General features: G+C 39.4%; 1 protein-coding gene across 1 annotated transcript; it reads right to left on the bottom strand.

Moving 5' to 3' along the window:
• Positions 1-390: 390 nt before the first annotated feature.
• On the bottom strand, positions 391-14,469 carry LOC124269866 (F-box/LRR-repeat protein 6-like). Its single transcript, XM_046704917.1, is given in 12 exon segments — positions 391-764; positions 2,184-2,311; positions 4,039-4,201; positions 5,404-5,516; positions 6,253-6,417; positions 7,043-7,165; positions 8,192-8,323; positions 9,553-9,742; positions 10,957-11,187; positions 12,940-12,985; positions 12,988-13,124; positions 14,350-14,469. Coding segments are annotated over 12 exon segments (1,632 nt in total). The 5' UTR covers positions 14,388-14,469; the 3' UTR covers positions 391-598.
• Positions 14,470-15,631: the final 1,162 nt, after the last annotated feature.

Below are 15,631 nucleotides of genomic sequence, written 5' to 3' on the forward strand. Positions count from 1 at the left end.
ACCAAAATATGGTACATGTTGTACTCATTAGTGCGGAATGCCAGACAAGGAGTCAGTATAATGTGCCTGAGTGGGGTATTCATTCTCAGTGAGCTAACACTATAAAACCCGCTTTATTCTGGCCTAGTATAAGCAGCCACACACACACACACGTCGTCATGACCTAATATTCTCAAGTTAAACCCTATTTCACCTCACATTGTACCTTAATGAAAAACCCAGAAAAGGTGTTATCTAAGTCAAGCCTGAGTATTGGTCATTGAATGTATAGGAAAACCACAGTGACAGTGTTCATTGGATTGAAAAACACCCAACCCTAATGGCAATATCTTCAACCTGAGTATAAAGACCTTTTTTGATCAGCTACCTCTCAAAAATGTATATTTTTTCCCAAATGAAAAAATCTCACTGGGCCGGCCATGTGCATCAATGCATATCAAGCACCAACTATTATTTACAGCTTTAGTATTGATGATAGCTGCATTAATTCATTAATGAGCTACCATGTATGCAGCAATATTCTTTACATCCCTCCTTTTACACCTACAATCATGAGTGGCGTTTAAAAAACAACAACATACTACAAGAGGAAAATGCTCTAGTCTGACAAACTGTCAAGCTCGGAGTCGGAAACATCTTCAAAGTCTTTCTTCAGCTTAACGATCTTCTTCCTTCCGTTGAACTCTCTCTTCACCCCTCGTGGCAGGGACCGGCAGGACGTCAGATTGATGTAGGTCAGCTTGGGGCACAGCTCCAGTACCAGTCTGAAAGTAGTGAGTTGCTTTATTGGGATCAACAACATAACTGCGAGCCAGACTACCCGATCCCATTAGTCACTTATAACAAGCATGGAATGCTGAAGACCATTTCTAACCCAGATCTTTATGGATGAGTTGGTTTGACTGCGCATAAAACAATATTTTTATTGTTTTCAGAGAAGACAATGATACCATCAATCTTTTCATCGTGATCAGTCATCAAATCATATTGAATTACACTGACTGACTGACTGACTGAGTTTAGTTTTACACCGCTTTTAGCAATATTCCAGCAACATCACGGTGGGTGACACCTGAAATGGGCTTCACACATTGTACCCATGTGGGGATTCAAATCCGGGTCTTTGGCGTGACGAGACAACGCTTTAACCACTAGGTTACCCCAGCGCCCCCTATTGAATTACACAAGTTAACCCTGTTAATAACTTCGGTACACATTATTCACAGCAATCACTATCCTACTGCTTGAACTCAACGCCTGGAAATGAAGTTTAGTTGACAGAAAATGGATATGTATACTTATTACTCGCCCGTGGAAAATACTGCAGTGTAATATTTTTACGGCAATATTACACTAGTGTAAAACCGCTAGACGTATGATGTCATAATGATTTACAGTTATGACGTCACAATGCTAATACCTCTCTCACAATGGTATCAGACCGCGGAAAGCTGAGTGTCATCACACTGTTAGTAGGTTTCTATGACTTTATGTTGGAGAGTAATAAACAGAATACTAAACTTGCTTGTGTGAAATACCTGGATATGAAGTTTAGTTGACTGAAAATGGATATGTATACATACTTTGTTTCACTAAAAAAACATATTTGTTGCAGCTTGACATGTAAACAAACTTTTCGCGTTCAACTGTTTTGACGAAGGTATAACCTCTAGATAAGTCGACCCCTTTCTACAGACTGCTGGGGTTTTTTGTCTTCAAAATTCGACTTATCTACTGTCATATAGGTAACCCTTGATCTGATTTCCTCAATTCTTTGTTCAAATATCAATAACTAAGATCTCATGTTAATGAAATTTTGATCAGCAACCCAGTGTTATGATATTGTCTCTTCTTACTTAAAAGGAGTCACTCGGAGTGAGTACCATTATAATTGTCTCTACTTCACTCTATGGGTCACTTTGATCAAGTTTCATGCAGGGATGAGAAAAACTCTGAAAACTAGCCGAAGCTCCTGATATTTAGGCATTTTAGATCTTTAAAACTGGCTTAGAAATGACAATATCATGAACACAGCAACCATTAAAAAACTTTCAATCTGCTGAAGCACATTCGTACAATTGTCAACGGATTTAGACGATTCACAAAAATTACCCTTGGCCTAATAAAAATTCTGGAATTCAGCGGAAAATTCTCACACCTGTTCATGACACTGTGCTACTTACTTGACCGGTGTCACTCCAACTGAAGTGCCGGCAATATTGAGATGTTCTAGCGGTGACGGTTCGTCCCCCTCGGCCAGGGCTGCCACACCCTTGTCCAGGTTCTCGGGGGAAACCGTTCCATGATAGATCTACATGGGTCAGACTGTGTCTCCACTGTGAAACAGAATAATGATAAGGACGTAAGGATTCAGAGAAATGTAGGTACGAGGGGATGGCTCAGTGACAATGCATCAATGACTAAAATCAAACTTGATGGGTCTTTGAATAGCATTTAGAAGTGATACACATAAAGAAGAGTGAGTTTAGTTTTATGCCTCTTTTATCAATATTCCAGAAATGTCACAGAGGGGGACACCAGAAATGGGCTTCACATATTGTACCCATGTGGGCGATTGAACCAGGGTCTTCTAGGCTACCCCACCGTCTCCTCCCAGGGAGAGTTTTATGCGTGATGAGCTAACGCTTAACCACTAGGCTACCCAAGGAAGAGAGATGTCAACATCTTTATTAGGAACACAACGTTTCAGAGTATATCCTTACGCTTTCATCAGGATATGATATATCCTTACTTACCTGTAGTTTCTACAGGTGAAATGTACCTATATTTACCATGCCTGGATAATACCATATACATTTAGACCAAACATAAATTTATATACACAATGCCATTTAGAAAGTGGTCAAATGAAAACATGTCATATTTTGCATTACATTTTCTCAGTACAGATTCTAGTAATTTTGCTGGGTTGAGTCCTATCCGGGATTTGAACCCACACTCTCAGAGTCAGGCACCTAATAGCCACACACAAAGTCAGACGCCTAGACTGCTCAGCCACCGCAACTTCCACAAAAACTGGTAGTCTAGACAACAGACATTGTGTTCCCCTCTGATAAGTGTAAATTGGCAAGGCTCCCACGTCCGAAAGCTATGAATCTGAACTTTACTGAGAAAGTGTAATTCCAAATATAACATGTTACAAACATATAAAATCCACGACTAAACTATACCATGATATATATTCCTTAATCCAGGGATTTTATGTTCAATTTTTGCTCAAATTGTTATATACAATTCACTTCCACAAGAGATAACATTTGCAATCACCAGCAGTATGAGCAGGGAAATTTGTCACTCAAATTTTGGAATATTTCTTGACATTTGCTGATGTGGGGACGTTTATGGCCTCACACCAGGTGAAGATCTTGTATACTCCAGCATGTTCCTTGGTAACAAGTGACACTACGATGTGACGTGAATGATGGCTTAGCACCATCTTGGTAGACATCCATGTACTGTTGGATGTTGGATGCTCTGGGTAGTATATGATACCAATACAAGTCATGCAAAAGTATTGATTAGTAATGGTGCTTTGTCTGTCCCTGTTTCTTGTGACATGCATGAAATGGGCATTTGTTGTGTCCTGGAATCTCCACAGAAAGCTGGGGTTGGTGTAGCCTAGTGATTAAAGTGTTCGCTAGTCACGTCGAGGACACGGGTTCGATTCCCCGCGTGGGTACAATGTGTGAAGCCCATTTCTGGTGTCCCCTGCCGTGAGATTGCTTAAATATTGCTAAAAGTGGTGTAAAACACACTCACTCACTCCACAAAAGCTGGGAACATATTCTGTCCCAAAATCCCCATGAGAGACACGCATGTTGCACTGGGGACCTGTTATGACCTAAAATCTCTACTAGCTTACTTGGATCTGATCCTGTTCTTGAATACCCATGGGAGTCCAGCATGGTGAGCTGGGTACCTTATCCTTCGCTGGAATGCTAACTGGGAAACTGGGAACTTATGTTTGCCCTGGAATCTCCATATTTAAATTCAAGACTAGTGAGAGGAAAGTCTCACCTTTCTAAAGACCACATCAAGGTCACCATACTTGGTGACAGAGCTCTGTGACATATGGAGCTGCAAGAGATGCGTTACGGGAAGATGTTGCAGTGACGTCGTGGACAGGTTGGTGCAGCCGCGCAGGTCCAGCAGTCGCAACTCCACCGACGACTTCAGTAACCTGGCAGTACATAGAGTGAATGACTATAGCCGTGTCACAGCTTTCAGCAACATTCCACACATATCAAAAAGGGAGATGTCACAAAGGGGCTTAAAATCTGTGTCCAAAAGGGAACTGGACCTGTTTGTTTAAGTGAGTGAGACTGTGAGAGTGAGCTGGGTTTACGCCGATTTCAGCAATATTCCAGCAATGTCACGGTGGGGGACACTAGAAATGTATTGACTGACTGAATAAAATTTAGTTTTACGCCGCACTCAGTAATATTCCAACTACTGTAAACATACTTTTTTGCTTGGGTCTGAAATTTCGCGGAATTGAAAGTTTAGACTACATCGCGCGGCCAATTATTCGTGCAATCAGTAATTGCCGGAAACTGCCAGCTGTCTCTTAGTCTTAGGCCGCCACTAATAGCAATGAAAACTACCAGAGTGGCTTAACCTGTCGGGCGGCGTGTATTGCTTACTCACAGGATCCCTACCTGCGCGATATATATTGTAATATGTGTACTCACAGAAGTATTAAGTACTTAGGAAGTGAGATATCGTGATGGCACTAGTATACTATATAAAGAGTACACAGTCTTATGTTCCGAATTCTGACGATCTGACGATGGCATTGCGAATGTGGTTAAAGAAAGCACCTACCCACAAGACACCTGGACTTCCAGACTTTGTGATTTCATTTCGTGATATGCAGGAATAAATATAAATAAAATCTTTATGAATAAATGAAATACTGATGTATTATTTCTTTCCGAGTCGTTTCATGGTAATCTGTTTTGTATCAAACCATCTGTCACTACGATTGGTCAAAACAGAACATGTGAGGACACGATTTGGGAAATCCATTACAGTGACAGTTAAGCATGATTCTTTATGCTACTATCAGTCATCATTTTAAAATTCCCGTAGACTTCTGTCTTCAAACTTGATTTGTTATGGTAACAACTCAGAGAGGCGAGCGTGGGTAGAGTAAAATATTTTGCACGAAAAGCACGAAAATAAAACCTGCACGATATATAATACGTTTACAGTATATGTAAAGAATCAGGTTTGGACCAGACAATCCAGTGATCAACAGCATGAGTATTGATCTACTGGGATATGATGACGGGTCAACCAAGCAAGACAAACTACCCGATCCCGTTAGCGGCCTCCACCTTCTGATACGATCAAATTGCCTTTCCTCATTCCAGAAAAAACATTGTGGATATTTCTGCTGCCTGAGACTGTAACACATGCTCTGGAATAATCATCAAATCTAGGGAATTGAGCCCTTTCCTCAGTTCTCCAGCTGAGAAACCCAGGGACTCTGCCTACAAACAACAATCAACAACATTTCTGCTCACCTGAGGACTGTAGACACTATGCTCACCTGGACATTGATGACTGGTTATTCATCAAACCCTAGGGATGAGTTGAGCACCATGTTGATGTGCTTTGGCAAAACAGCTTTAAAGGATGACTAGTATGTCAGAACATAAATTGCTCCAGTCTTTAAGATAAATTCCATGACTTGAAGCGAGCTTGTAATGCTCTGCCTACAAAACAACAATCAACAACATTAGAAAACAACAGTCACAACTCACCACAGGACTTGATGAGACACACATGGAATCTGATATTACACAATACATTTCTTCTTTCTGGAACAAATATACTTTTGTTCAAATGCATGCTTTATAGAGCAGACGACTTCCTTTTGTATCTATCATCTAAAATGCTTGGGGTTTCGTGACATTTTATACTATTATAAGGCAAAACAAACCCAAGCATTTTAATATCGGCCAATCAGGAAACAGCAGTCTGTCAGTAGGCAGTGTCTTATGTTCGAGATTTATTGACACGTGCAAACTAAAGAAATTGCCATCAGATGCTACTGAATCACTTGCGATTTATGTACAGTGCAATAATCAGGATACAGAAATATAAATACACTTTGAATGGGATTTCTGATTGACAAACATCTTCACAAACAAAGGATGGGGTCTCAAGGTCAATAGGCTCCACCTTATTGAGGTCAGCCTGTGATCTCTACATTTCTGTACCCACCTTAATTCTCTGAGAGACATATGAAGCTCGGAACTTGGAATTAGTGAGGCGGAGGACTCGTAACTTGGGACAGTGAGCCTGAAATGCCTCGATATTGAGGGACACAAAGTCTGCCGAGAACACGGCATTTGATACATCCAGGGTCTCCAGGTTGGGGCAGGAGTTCTGTAGAGTAATGAGTGAGTGAGTTTAGTTTTACACAAATTTTAGCAATATTTCAGCAATATCATGGCAAACCAGAAATGAGGTGAGGTGAAATTGGGTTTAACGTCGTGCTTGAGAATATTTCGCTCATATGACGACGTACATGCGTGTGCATGCGTGTGTATGTATATGTGCGGCTGCTTGTACTAGCCCAGACTTAAGCTGGTTTTATAGTGCTAGCCCACTGAGATACCATGCCGCAGTGAAACATGAATACCCCACTCAGACACATTATACTGACTCCGAGCCGACCAGTCCTTGTTGTACTCATTAATGCCGAGCGCCAGGCAGGGACCAACAATTACCATATTTTAACGTCTTTTGGTATGAAGCGATCGGGGATCGAACCCGCGACCTTCTGCTCTCCAGGGGACGCTCTAACCACTACACCACGGAGGGTATCACACATTGTACAGATGTGGGGAATCAAACCTGGTTCTTCAGCATGATGAGTGAACGCAGGCTACCCCCGTCTCTTCAGTTTGTGTAACACAACAAGGGTGATGACTAGTTATTTTTAGATTAGTCAGCATGTAATCATCCCTCTTGTTCAGTTCTGGCTAAGTCATAAACTTGAATACTCTACCATGAGTGTTGTCAAGAATGTAGGGAATCCCTTCAGCGTGTTGCCGCCTATTGTCAGGTGACGCAGATTGACGCCAAGTGTCTGAAGCAGGTTCTTCAGACAGGACACAGAGACAGCGTCATTCTGAATTTATGAAGTTAAAATATCACCAAAAATGTAAATACACACATTTTCAACATTTAATTTCTTTTGCTCTGCCACATCAAGTCAGTTTTTCATTTATGCATGATCCTGCCCTAATACGTAGACCAGAGTAGGATAACTAGAGTGAGTGAGTGAGTTTTACGCTGCACTCAGCAATATTCCAGCTATATGGCGGCGGTCTGTAAATAATCGAGTCTGTACCAGACAATCCAGTGATCAACAGCATGAGCATTGATCTGCACAATTGGGAACCGATGACATGTGTCAACCAAGTCAGCGAGCCTGACCACCCGATCCCGTTAGTCGCCTTTTATGACAAGCATAGTCGCCTTTTATGACAAGCATAGTCACCTTTTATGTCAAGAATGGGTTGCTGAAGACCTATTCTACCCCGGATCTTCACGGGTCGGATAACTAGAGCCTAACAGCAGTTTCAACTGTTTCAAAATCAACACCTTACTTTGATGTAAAGAAGGAACTTTTGAACATCCTCTTGAAACACCATATCCCCCGATTCCAGAGAAGGTTTGTTGTTTGTTTTGTTTGTCTATCCTTTAACGGCGCACTCAGCAATATTCCAGCTTTATGGCAGCAGTCCGTAAATAGTCGAATCTAGACCAGACAGTCCAGTGACCAACAGCACAAGCTTCAATCTACAGTTGGGAACCAATGACATGTGTCAACTAAGTCAGCGAGCCTGACCACAAATCCCATTAGTCACCTCGTAAGACAATCATGGGTTGCCAAAGACGAATTCTTACCCAAATCTTCACGGGTAAATTGTTTACTGCTGTGTGAGTGAGTTTCGTTTCATGCTACTTTTAGCAATATTCCAGCAATATCATGGTGGGGGACACCAGAAATGGGCTTTACACATTGTACCCATGTGAGGATTCAAACCCAGTTCTTCAGTGTGACGGGTGAACACTTTAACCACTAGGCTACCCCACCGCCCCTTTCTAACTGAGGACATATGGCTGACCTCCGTACAGAAATGGCACTTACTGATGTGAACGACAAATCCATATCTTCAATATCACGGCAATTCTTGACAAGGGCTGTAATAGCTTCTGATGTCAATTTCTTGCAATATGACAAATTTATGCTCTTCAATAGGGGACACTTTTCTGACAGCACCTGAAACATTGGAATGAATGAATGAATGAATGAATGAATGAATGAATGAATGAATGAATGAATGAATGAATGAATGAATGAATGAATGAATGAATGAATGAATGAATGATGTTTTGTGCCAGTCAGCAGTATTGCAGCTTGGATTATGAGTTTTGAGAGTGAGTGAGTGGGGTTTCACGGAGTCTTCCGTGTGACAAGCGAATGTTTTAACAATCAGTGAGTGAGTTTAGTTTGACTCCACTTTTAGCAATATTCCAGCAATATCACAGTGGGGACACCAGAATTGGGCTTCACACAATGTGCCCACTTGGGGAATCGAACCCGAGTGTGAGGCGTGATGAGCGAACGCTTTAACCATCAGGCTACCCCCACTGCTCCTTTCAGGTTGCATTTTTTTGACATAGCAATCAGCAATTTACCAAATATACGATGGCGGTAAGTAAATAAATCTGGACCAAATCTGGACCAGGCAATCCAGTGATTGACACTATGCACATCCATCTTCGCACCAGTGGTTGAACAGATGCAACAGAACATCACATGAAACATCATTTACACAGATTTACTGAAAAAAAATATGCTCAGCTCATTGGAGTAAAAATACTCAAGAGACTAGATCCATGGCAGACAAAAATGAAAAACTACCAAAAGAAGACTAGAATCAGCCATTTTGGGGGGAGGTGAGGTGAAATTGGGTTTAACGTCGTGCTTGAGAATATTTCACTCATATGACGACGTGCATGCGTGTGTATGTGTATGTGCGGCTGCTTGTACTCAGCCCAGACTCAAGCTGGTTTTATAGTGCTAGCCCACTGGAGATACCATGCCGCAGTGAAGCATGAATACCCCACTCAGACACATTATACTGACTCGAGCCGCACCAGTCCTTGATGTACCCATAATGCCTGCGAAAAGCCCATCTTTGCAGGACCAACAAGTACCAAATGTTAACTTTTGGTATCGCTGTCGGAGAATGCGGACCGCAAAGGGAGGTATTCTATCGGCCCGGGCCGCGGATAACCACTACACCACGGAGTGATATCGATACCCTTGGAGATTATTGAGATGGTATATACCCAAACGCTAAAACATTATCTTGAGCCCGGTATGGTATAATTATACTGTCTCTATATGTTGCATATCTCGGCATTGAGGCTATACTTATTCAAAGAATTCCATTTTACCAAATACAAAGAGAACGCCGTTACATCTGGTTATCCAAAACTTACCTTGACGGCCTGATTTGTGAGATTCTTCCACATAGACAAAGACAATGTCCGGCACTGACTCAGTCGTTGATTGGCCAGATACACCAGAGTCTGGTCTTGTGACTTGATCCAGCCATATGACAGGTCCACGGTATCCCATAGCGACGGGTTCTCTGCCAGCTCACGCCACATGCAACACACCTTTGCTGCTCTGGAACAACACGTACTATGGGGAGTGTGGTCTGATTTGATGAAAGTGTTCACAACCTCAAATTCTTCTGGATGTAAGTTTAAGACTTTAACAGTGAAATATTTTCTTCTCAGTTTTTTCCAAAAAAGAAAAAGGATTTAAGTGATCATCTTTTATGCTTAAGAGGTGATAAAAACATGCATAAATCTTGGCACAATCTTGGTGTTCCTTATTAATATAATAATTTTATTATCTGACATTGGTATTTCTGTTTTATGAATTGGTTGGACAGTTGGTAAGGGGGTCAGTTTCATATTTGACCAAAAATGACCAATTAATATTAGAAGAAGTTTTGTTCAGTCTCATGTGACCCATTTATATTATTTCTATTGTCAAAGCCATCTTTACTAGTTGCGGAATGTAAAAAAACTTATGGTATTTTTTCTTTTTCATAAAGGTTCACTTTTAAGATTGGCAGATTGGAAAGATTTTTGCCCCTAACCACCAATTCTTTTATCATTCTATGCCTAACTGTAACCACAAACCCTAAACCCTAAAACCTAAAACTAAACCCTAACCCCTTGAAATAATCAGAATAAATAGAATACAAGGTTGTTGTTATTTATATACTAATATATATATAAAAAACAATCTTATAAATTTTATAAATGTGCCACTTTTCACTGAGAGACAAATTCATATTACTTATTCAATATTTTCAGATTAATATGAACAAAAACTCATTTGTGGTTCAGATCAACGAATCAGTACCATGTTAGCAAAATATATGACTGAATTTCAGTTTGTTTTCAATGTTATATTTACATAATGGGAGATTTAAACATTCGGTAAGATGAATTTGATGTAGCATTATGATTAGGGTATACAGGGTTTTATGCGTCCCTCGAAAGGTTTTATAAAACCTAACACAGGACACATAAATAGAGAATACTACACTCGGTCTCATTACATACAAATTATACGAAATGAGTGTCCTTCCTATGGTATCTGACTGAGCGAATTCACCTGTTAATTCATATTACATCAAATGTAAGTTTATGTTGAGTTGAATTTTTCTTTCTGATCACTGTCTGTGATATTCTGGTTAAAATCGACAGTAATTTAAAAACTGACAAATGAAAAATGCCAAAATTCTTATAGTAAATATTTAGAAACCACATACTCATAACCATTATTTGTAGAAGCGAAAACTAAGTGGCTTAACCATCACTAACCGACAAAGGAAGGGTAGAGCTCCATCACTGCAAACCACCATCTTGAATATCTTCAGCCACACTTCTGGTGGCAGACGTCCCTGGAAGTCAGACTTCAACACAAGAGATGCTTCATTCTTTGAAAATTTTGCTACCTTGTTGGCTCCTATGTCAGAGTGGTCATGTGACTTCCTTTTTCCTGTCTTGTTGCTATGGTTACGTCTTGATGCTTGCTTTCTTGTAGTATTCTTACTGAAACAGAAATATTAGTTTTATTCATTGAGTTGTGAATGGAGAGTAAAATATGTTCATCAATATCCAGGGTTAGAATTGGTCTCCAGAAAACTGAACCCATGCTTTTAGCAGAGGCCCAGATAAGCTATTATCCAGGCAAAAAAATATGCATAGAAAATTTCCACAAGGCAACTAATAGGATCACAAAAGTTTAAAACAAATGGAGGTGAGAACTTAGTCGATTGCTATCATAGGTCATACTGTCAGCATGCCAATTTAAGTTGGGATTGATGCTTACCTGCTTGTCTTCCATACCTAATAAAACTGCACACAACTCAACATTCATAATACCCACTCTAAAAAACCATATTTGGGTTCTTTTAGTGTGTATGAAGGTCCTTTTAAGTAAAAACATGGTGTAATGGTTCAGTTTACTCTACTGTAAGATTCAATAATTCCTTTACTTACAGGAATTTTAAAAAAAAATTCAAGGATTTTTTTTGTGCATCCCTCTTGACAATATACATAATATATCTGCTGGCATTCATTTCATACAATTGTGAAGACTGAACATGTTAAATCCTCTATGTCCAAAATAACCTTTGCTTATGGTTAGACAGGACTTTTAAGAGTAAATTGGTTGGGCATACACGGTTTCTTTGTTCATGCATTACACCAAGCATGTAATTTTCAATTGCGTTATGTGTAAATATGTGCTGTTAACATATGAATTTCTGACATGATGTTCCGGTAGATAAAAGGATGGTTCTTCACCAAATGAACTTGGTGTACTTGAGGGGCGGTAGGGTAGCCCTGTAGTTAAAGCATTCGCTCATCACGCCGAAGACCCAGGTTCGATTCCCCACATGGGCACAATGTGTGAAGCCCATTTCTGGTGTCCCCCACCATGATATTGCTGGAATATTGCTAAAAGTGGCGTAAAACTAAACTCAATCAATCAATCAATGGTGTACTTGATGTGTATTTGATCTAAGAAAGTGAAACATTTCACCACTAGGCTAAATGTTTTTACACCTGTGCCAATTTACAGGAATACTGAAATATGACTTATGAATGTAGACACAATGTTTTTAAAAATACTGATATACATGTATTTGGTTTTTCCAAAAATACATATTCTAAACTTGTCAAAGTTTACATAACTGACTCATTGAATTGAAATTATGGAATTCTGAAATAATAGCATATCTGTTTCATGTAATCAAAAAATTGTGAATAGTTTTCCGTAAAAAATGCTTCGCAAGAATCCAGTGTTATGCACTCATTGTGATGGTTGGTTTGTTGTTTAAAACCGCACTCAGCAATATTCCAACTATATGTCGGTGGTCTGTAAATAATCGAGTCTGGACCAGACAATCCAGTGATCAACATCATGAGCATCAATCTACACAATTGGTATACAATGGCATGTGTCAACCAAGTCGGTGAGTCTGACTACCCGATCCCGTTAGTCACCTTGCGATAAGAATGGGTTGCCGAAGACCAATTTAACCCAGATCTTCATGGGTTGCATGCATTGTGACCACATCAACAACTATGATGTTGACTCATATATGCAGGCAAAGTTTTAAATTTATTTTCATAACAAATTACAGATGAAACAATACATGCAATATATTGTGATAAATATTGCAATTCAGGAATCAATATTTCAATAAAACTGAAATGTTTATGTCGGGCCAATACTCATCACTATTGGCTACATTACTATTTATTGTTAGTCTAGAACAAGTTATATCAGACCAGTACCTATTTGATGAAGATGGTCGCTCTTCATCAGAAGGGAGATAATCGAGTCCTCTGAGTCACTAGTGGGACACTCATCTCCATCCCGAGGGTTGAAGGAAAATAGTATTTGATGTTTGGGGTCCTTCTTATACCCAAGTATTCCCCTCTCTGCTTTCCTTGGCATTGTGAATACAATTCTTCTTGTCCTGTAAGGAATGAAAATGTACAACATAACTGACAATACATATCTACCTGAGTCATCCTATCCTATAACTGACAATACATATCTACCTGAGTCATTCTATCCTTTAAAGATCAGTGACTCTTCAGAATAGTGAGTGATGAGGTTTATGCCACAGTCAGGAATATTTCAGCTATGTGAGTGAGTGAGTTAAAGTTTATAGTCACAGCAGCAGTATATCAGCCATATTGTGACTTAAAATAATTATTTAAATTCATGATAAATGTGCAAATTTTAAAAACCTGTCGACGAAGGACAGTAAAACCAACTAGCATATCACAAATAGGAAAAACTGTACTTGTGTACTATGAAGATACACTGTACTGTACTGTACTGTACTACTGAGGTAAAATCTGTAAACATGTAACACATCATATATATACTTAGTTTGACCATATTACATATTTGGGAATAGCATGATATTTGACAATGTGATCAAGGAAACACTGTACTTGTGTACTAAAGACTCTTTATTTTCCTAACATACTTGACATCCTTTAAAGATGTGAAATTTGTAAATGCATTTTGTGCAATTTGCAAACAAAAAATGAAGGAACTACATGGTCTTTCTATATATTTTTTGTGCATTAACAAACATAACTAGAGGAAATTGATAAATGACGCTAATCAATTATTTTCGATGATTGATCGATAGTAATGAACCAATCATCAACTGTGAGATTTTAACCAATTCCCAACACTAGATTAAACACTGTCAGTCTGGTAACATATTTATGTAGCGGCCATAAAATTTCCGAGTCCCGTGCAGGGATTCAAACCACAGACCTTCTAATCCGAAGTCGGACGCCTTGTCCTTGACAAGGTAAGGATGTCATCTGTGGGATGACTCCACGACCTGTTACATTTACATGACAACATAACAATAGGAATCATATGGGTGAGTGCCTAAAATTCTCTGGTTAGAAATATTTGGCTCCAAATAATTCAATATTTAACCAGTAATACTTGTATCGTGTCGCATAGATACAACCTCAGCATACAACACTGTAACATGGTATAAGTTATTGTGAATCGGGGGTGCCACACTATCATTACCCCAAAATGACAGTTCTATAAATGTCAAAACTTGATTCATTGTCATTATCAAATTCATAAATTATACATTAAAATGATTTTTAAAATACATTGGAGCAGTGTTCAGTTTTAAGTGAGTGACAGTATTTACTCACAGTTTGATGTGTGAGTTCCTGGCACATGCACAGATCATTAGTGAACACAGAACATGTGAGGGTATAACATTGGTTGTCACTTTATATGGCTAAATCTGGTCTGATCTAGTTGTAGCTGGCATATACTGGAATTTGTTCTATAAATAAAAAATGTCTCTTCAGCATTTTCCAAAAATGTGCTAAATATATTGATGAGTAATATATTGTATACTGTAGTTTCATTTCATTGTCTTTTGTTTTCGGCTACTTAGATTGTAAAAGTCACATATACTTTTGTGATGTGAGCAGTGTTCATTTGGGATGGGGTAATTTTCTATTCCACTGATGTTTCATGATTGGTATTAACACAAGTGGGCCCTTATAGAGCTTGAGCCTCAAGTTGAGGGGCCTATGAAGATCAAGGTGAAAAGTTTAACACATCTGTTTATAGTTAACAACACTATGTGAGCATTATAATCTTTATATACGCCCTTTAATCATGATATAATTATTCAGTAACATTAATAGTATGTGATGGAAAACTGCGTTGTTTCTAGAACAACAATCACTGAATCAGTGTTTGAATCACTCATCGATGCTTACGGGAACAACCATATCGGCCATTTAATAAGACTTAGTTTTTTCCAGCAATGATCCACACCTTTATTTCGTCAAACAATATGGCCGATGTCACCCATTTGTAAGATGATGTAAGTCATAATCATCACTGAGCCGGTAAAGTAATACAAAGGATGTCAACACATTTCGCAATCTGGCGGGGATATTGTACACTTCCGGGTCCACTCGTTCATACAGACGGCATCGTTTCCAAGGTATTGTCGTATTGGCTGGGTTAACCAAGACACATTTCGAAAACTTGAAATAAAAAAATCGCTAAAACGAACACAGATTTGAACATGTTGAACAGTCTTCAACATCCGTTTCATTTGTTGGATTGAGAGAAAGTGAGATAGTTAGATGGGTTTAACAATGCGTTTAACAGTAGTCGAGTAATTATATGATTAATGTGGGAGACTGGTCAGAGTGAAACCCAAGAATACACCAGGGGAGATAACTCTTGATGTAGTCCGGTGTGGTGCTGACGAACCGAGAAAAATAATGGGATTCGAACCCAGGTCCATAGACTTCTGATGTGCCTAAGGGACACGACTTTGTTTAGTGAACAACGGCGATATGGACGGCTGGGTTATGCATGCATCTTCATAGCTTATGACTGCATACCATAAAACCTCCATGACTTCCCCTTGCCCGTGAAGGTTCGGGTCAGAATTGATCTTCAGCA

The sequence above is a fragment of the Haliotis rubra genome, unplaced genomic scaffold (genome assembly GCF_003918875.1).
Source record: "Haliotis rubra isolate DU_JTF1 unplaced genomic scaffold, ASM391887v1 Scf1482, whole genome shotgun sequence".
Lineage (NCBI taxonomy): Eukaryota > Metazoa > Mollusca > Gastropoda > Lepetellida > Haliotidae > Haliotis > Haliotis rubra.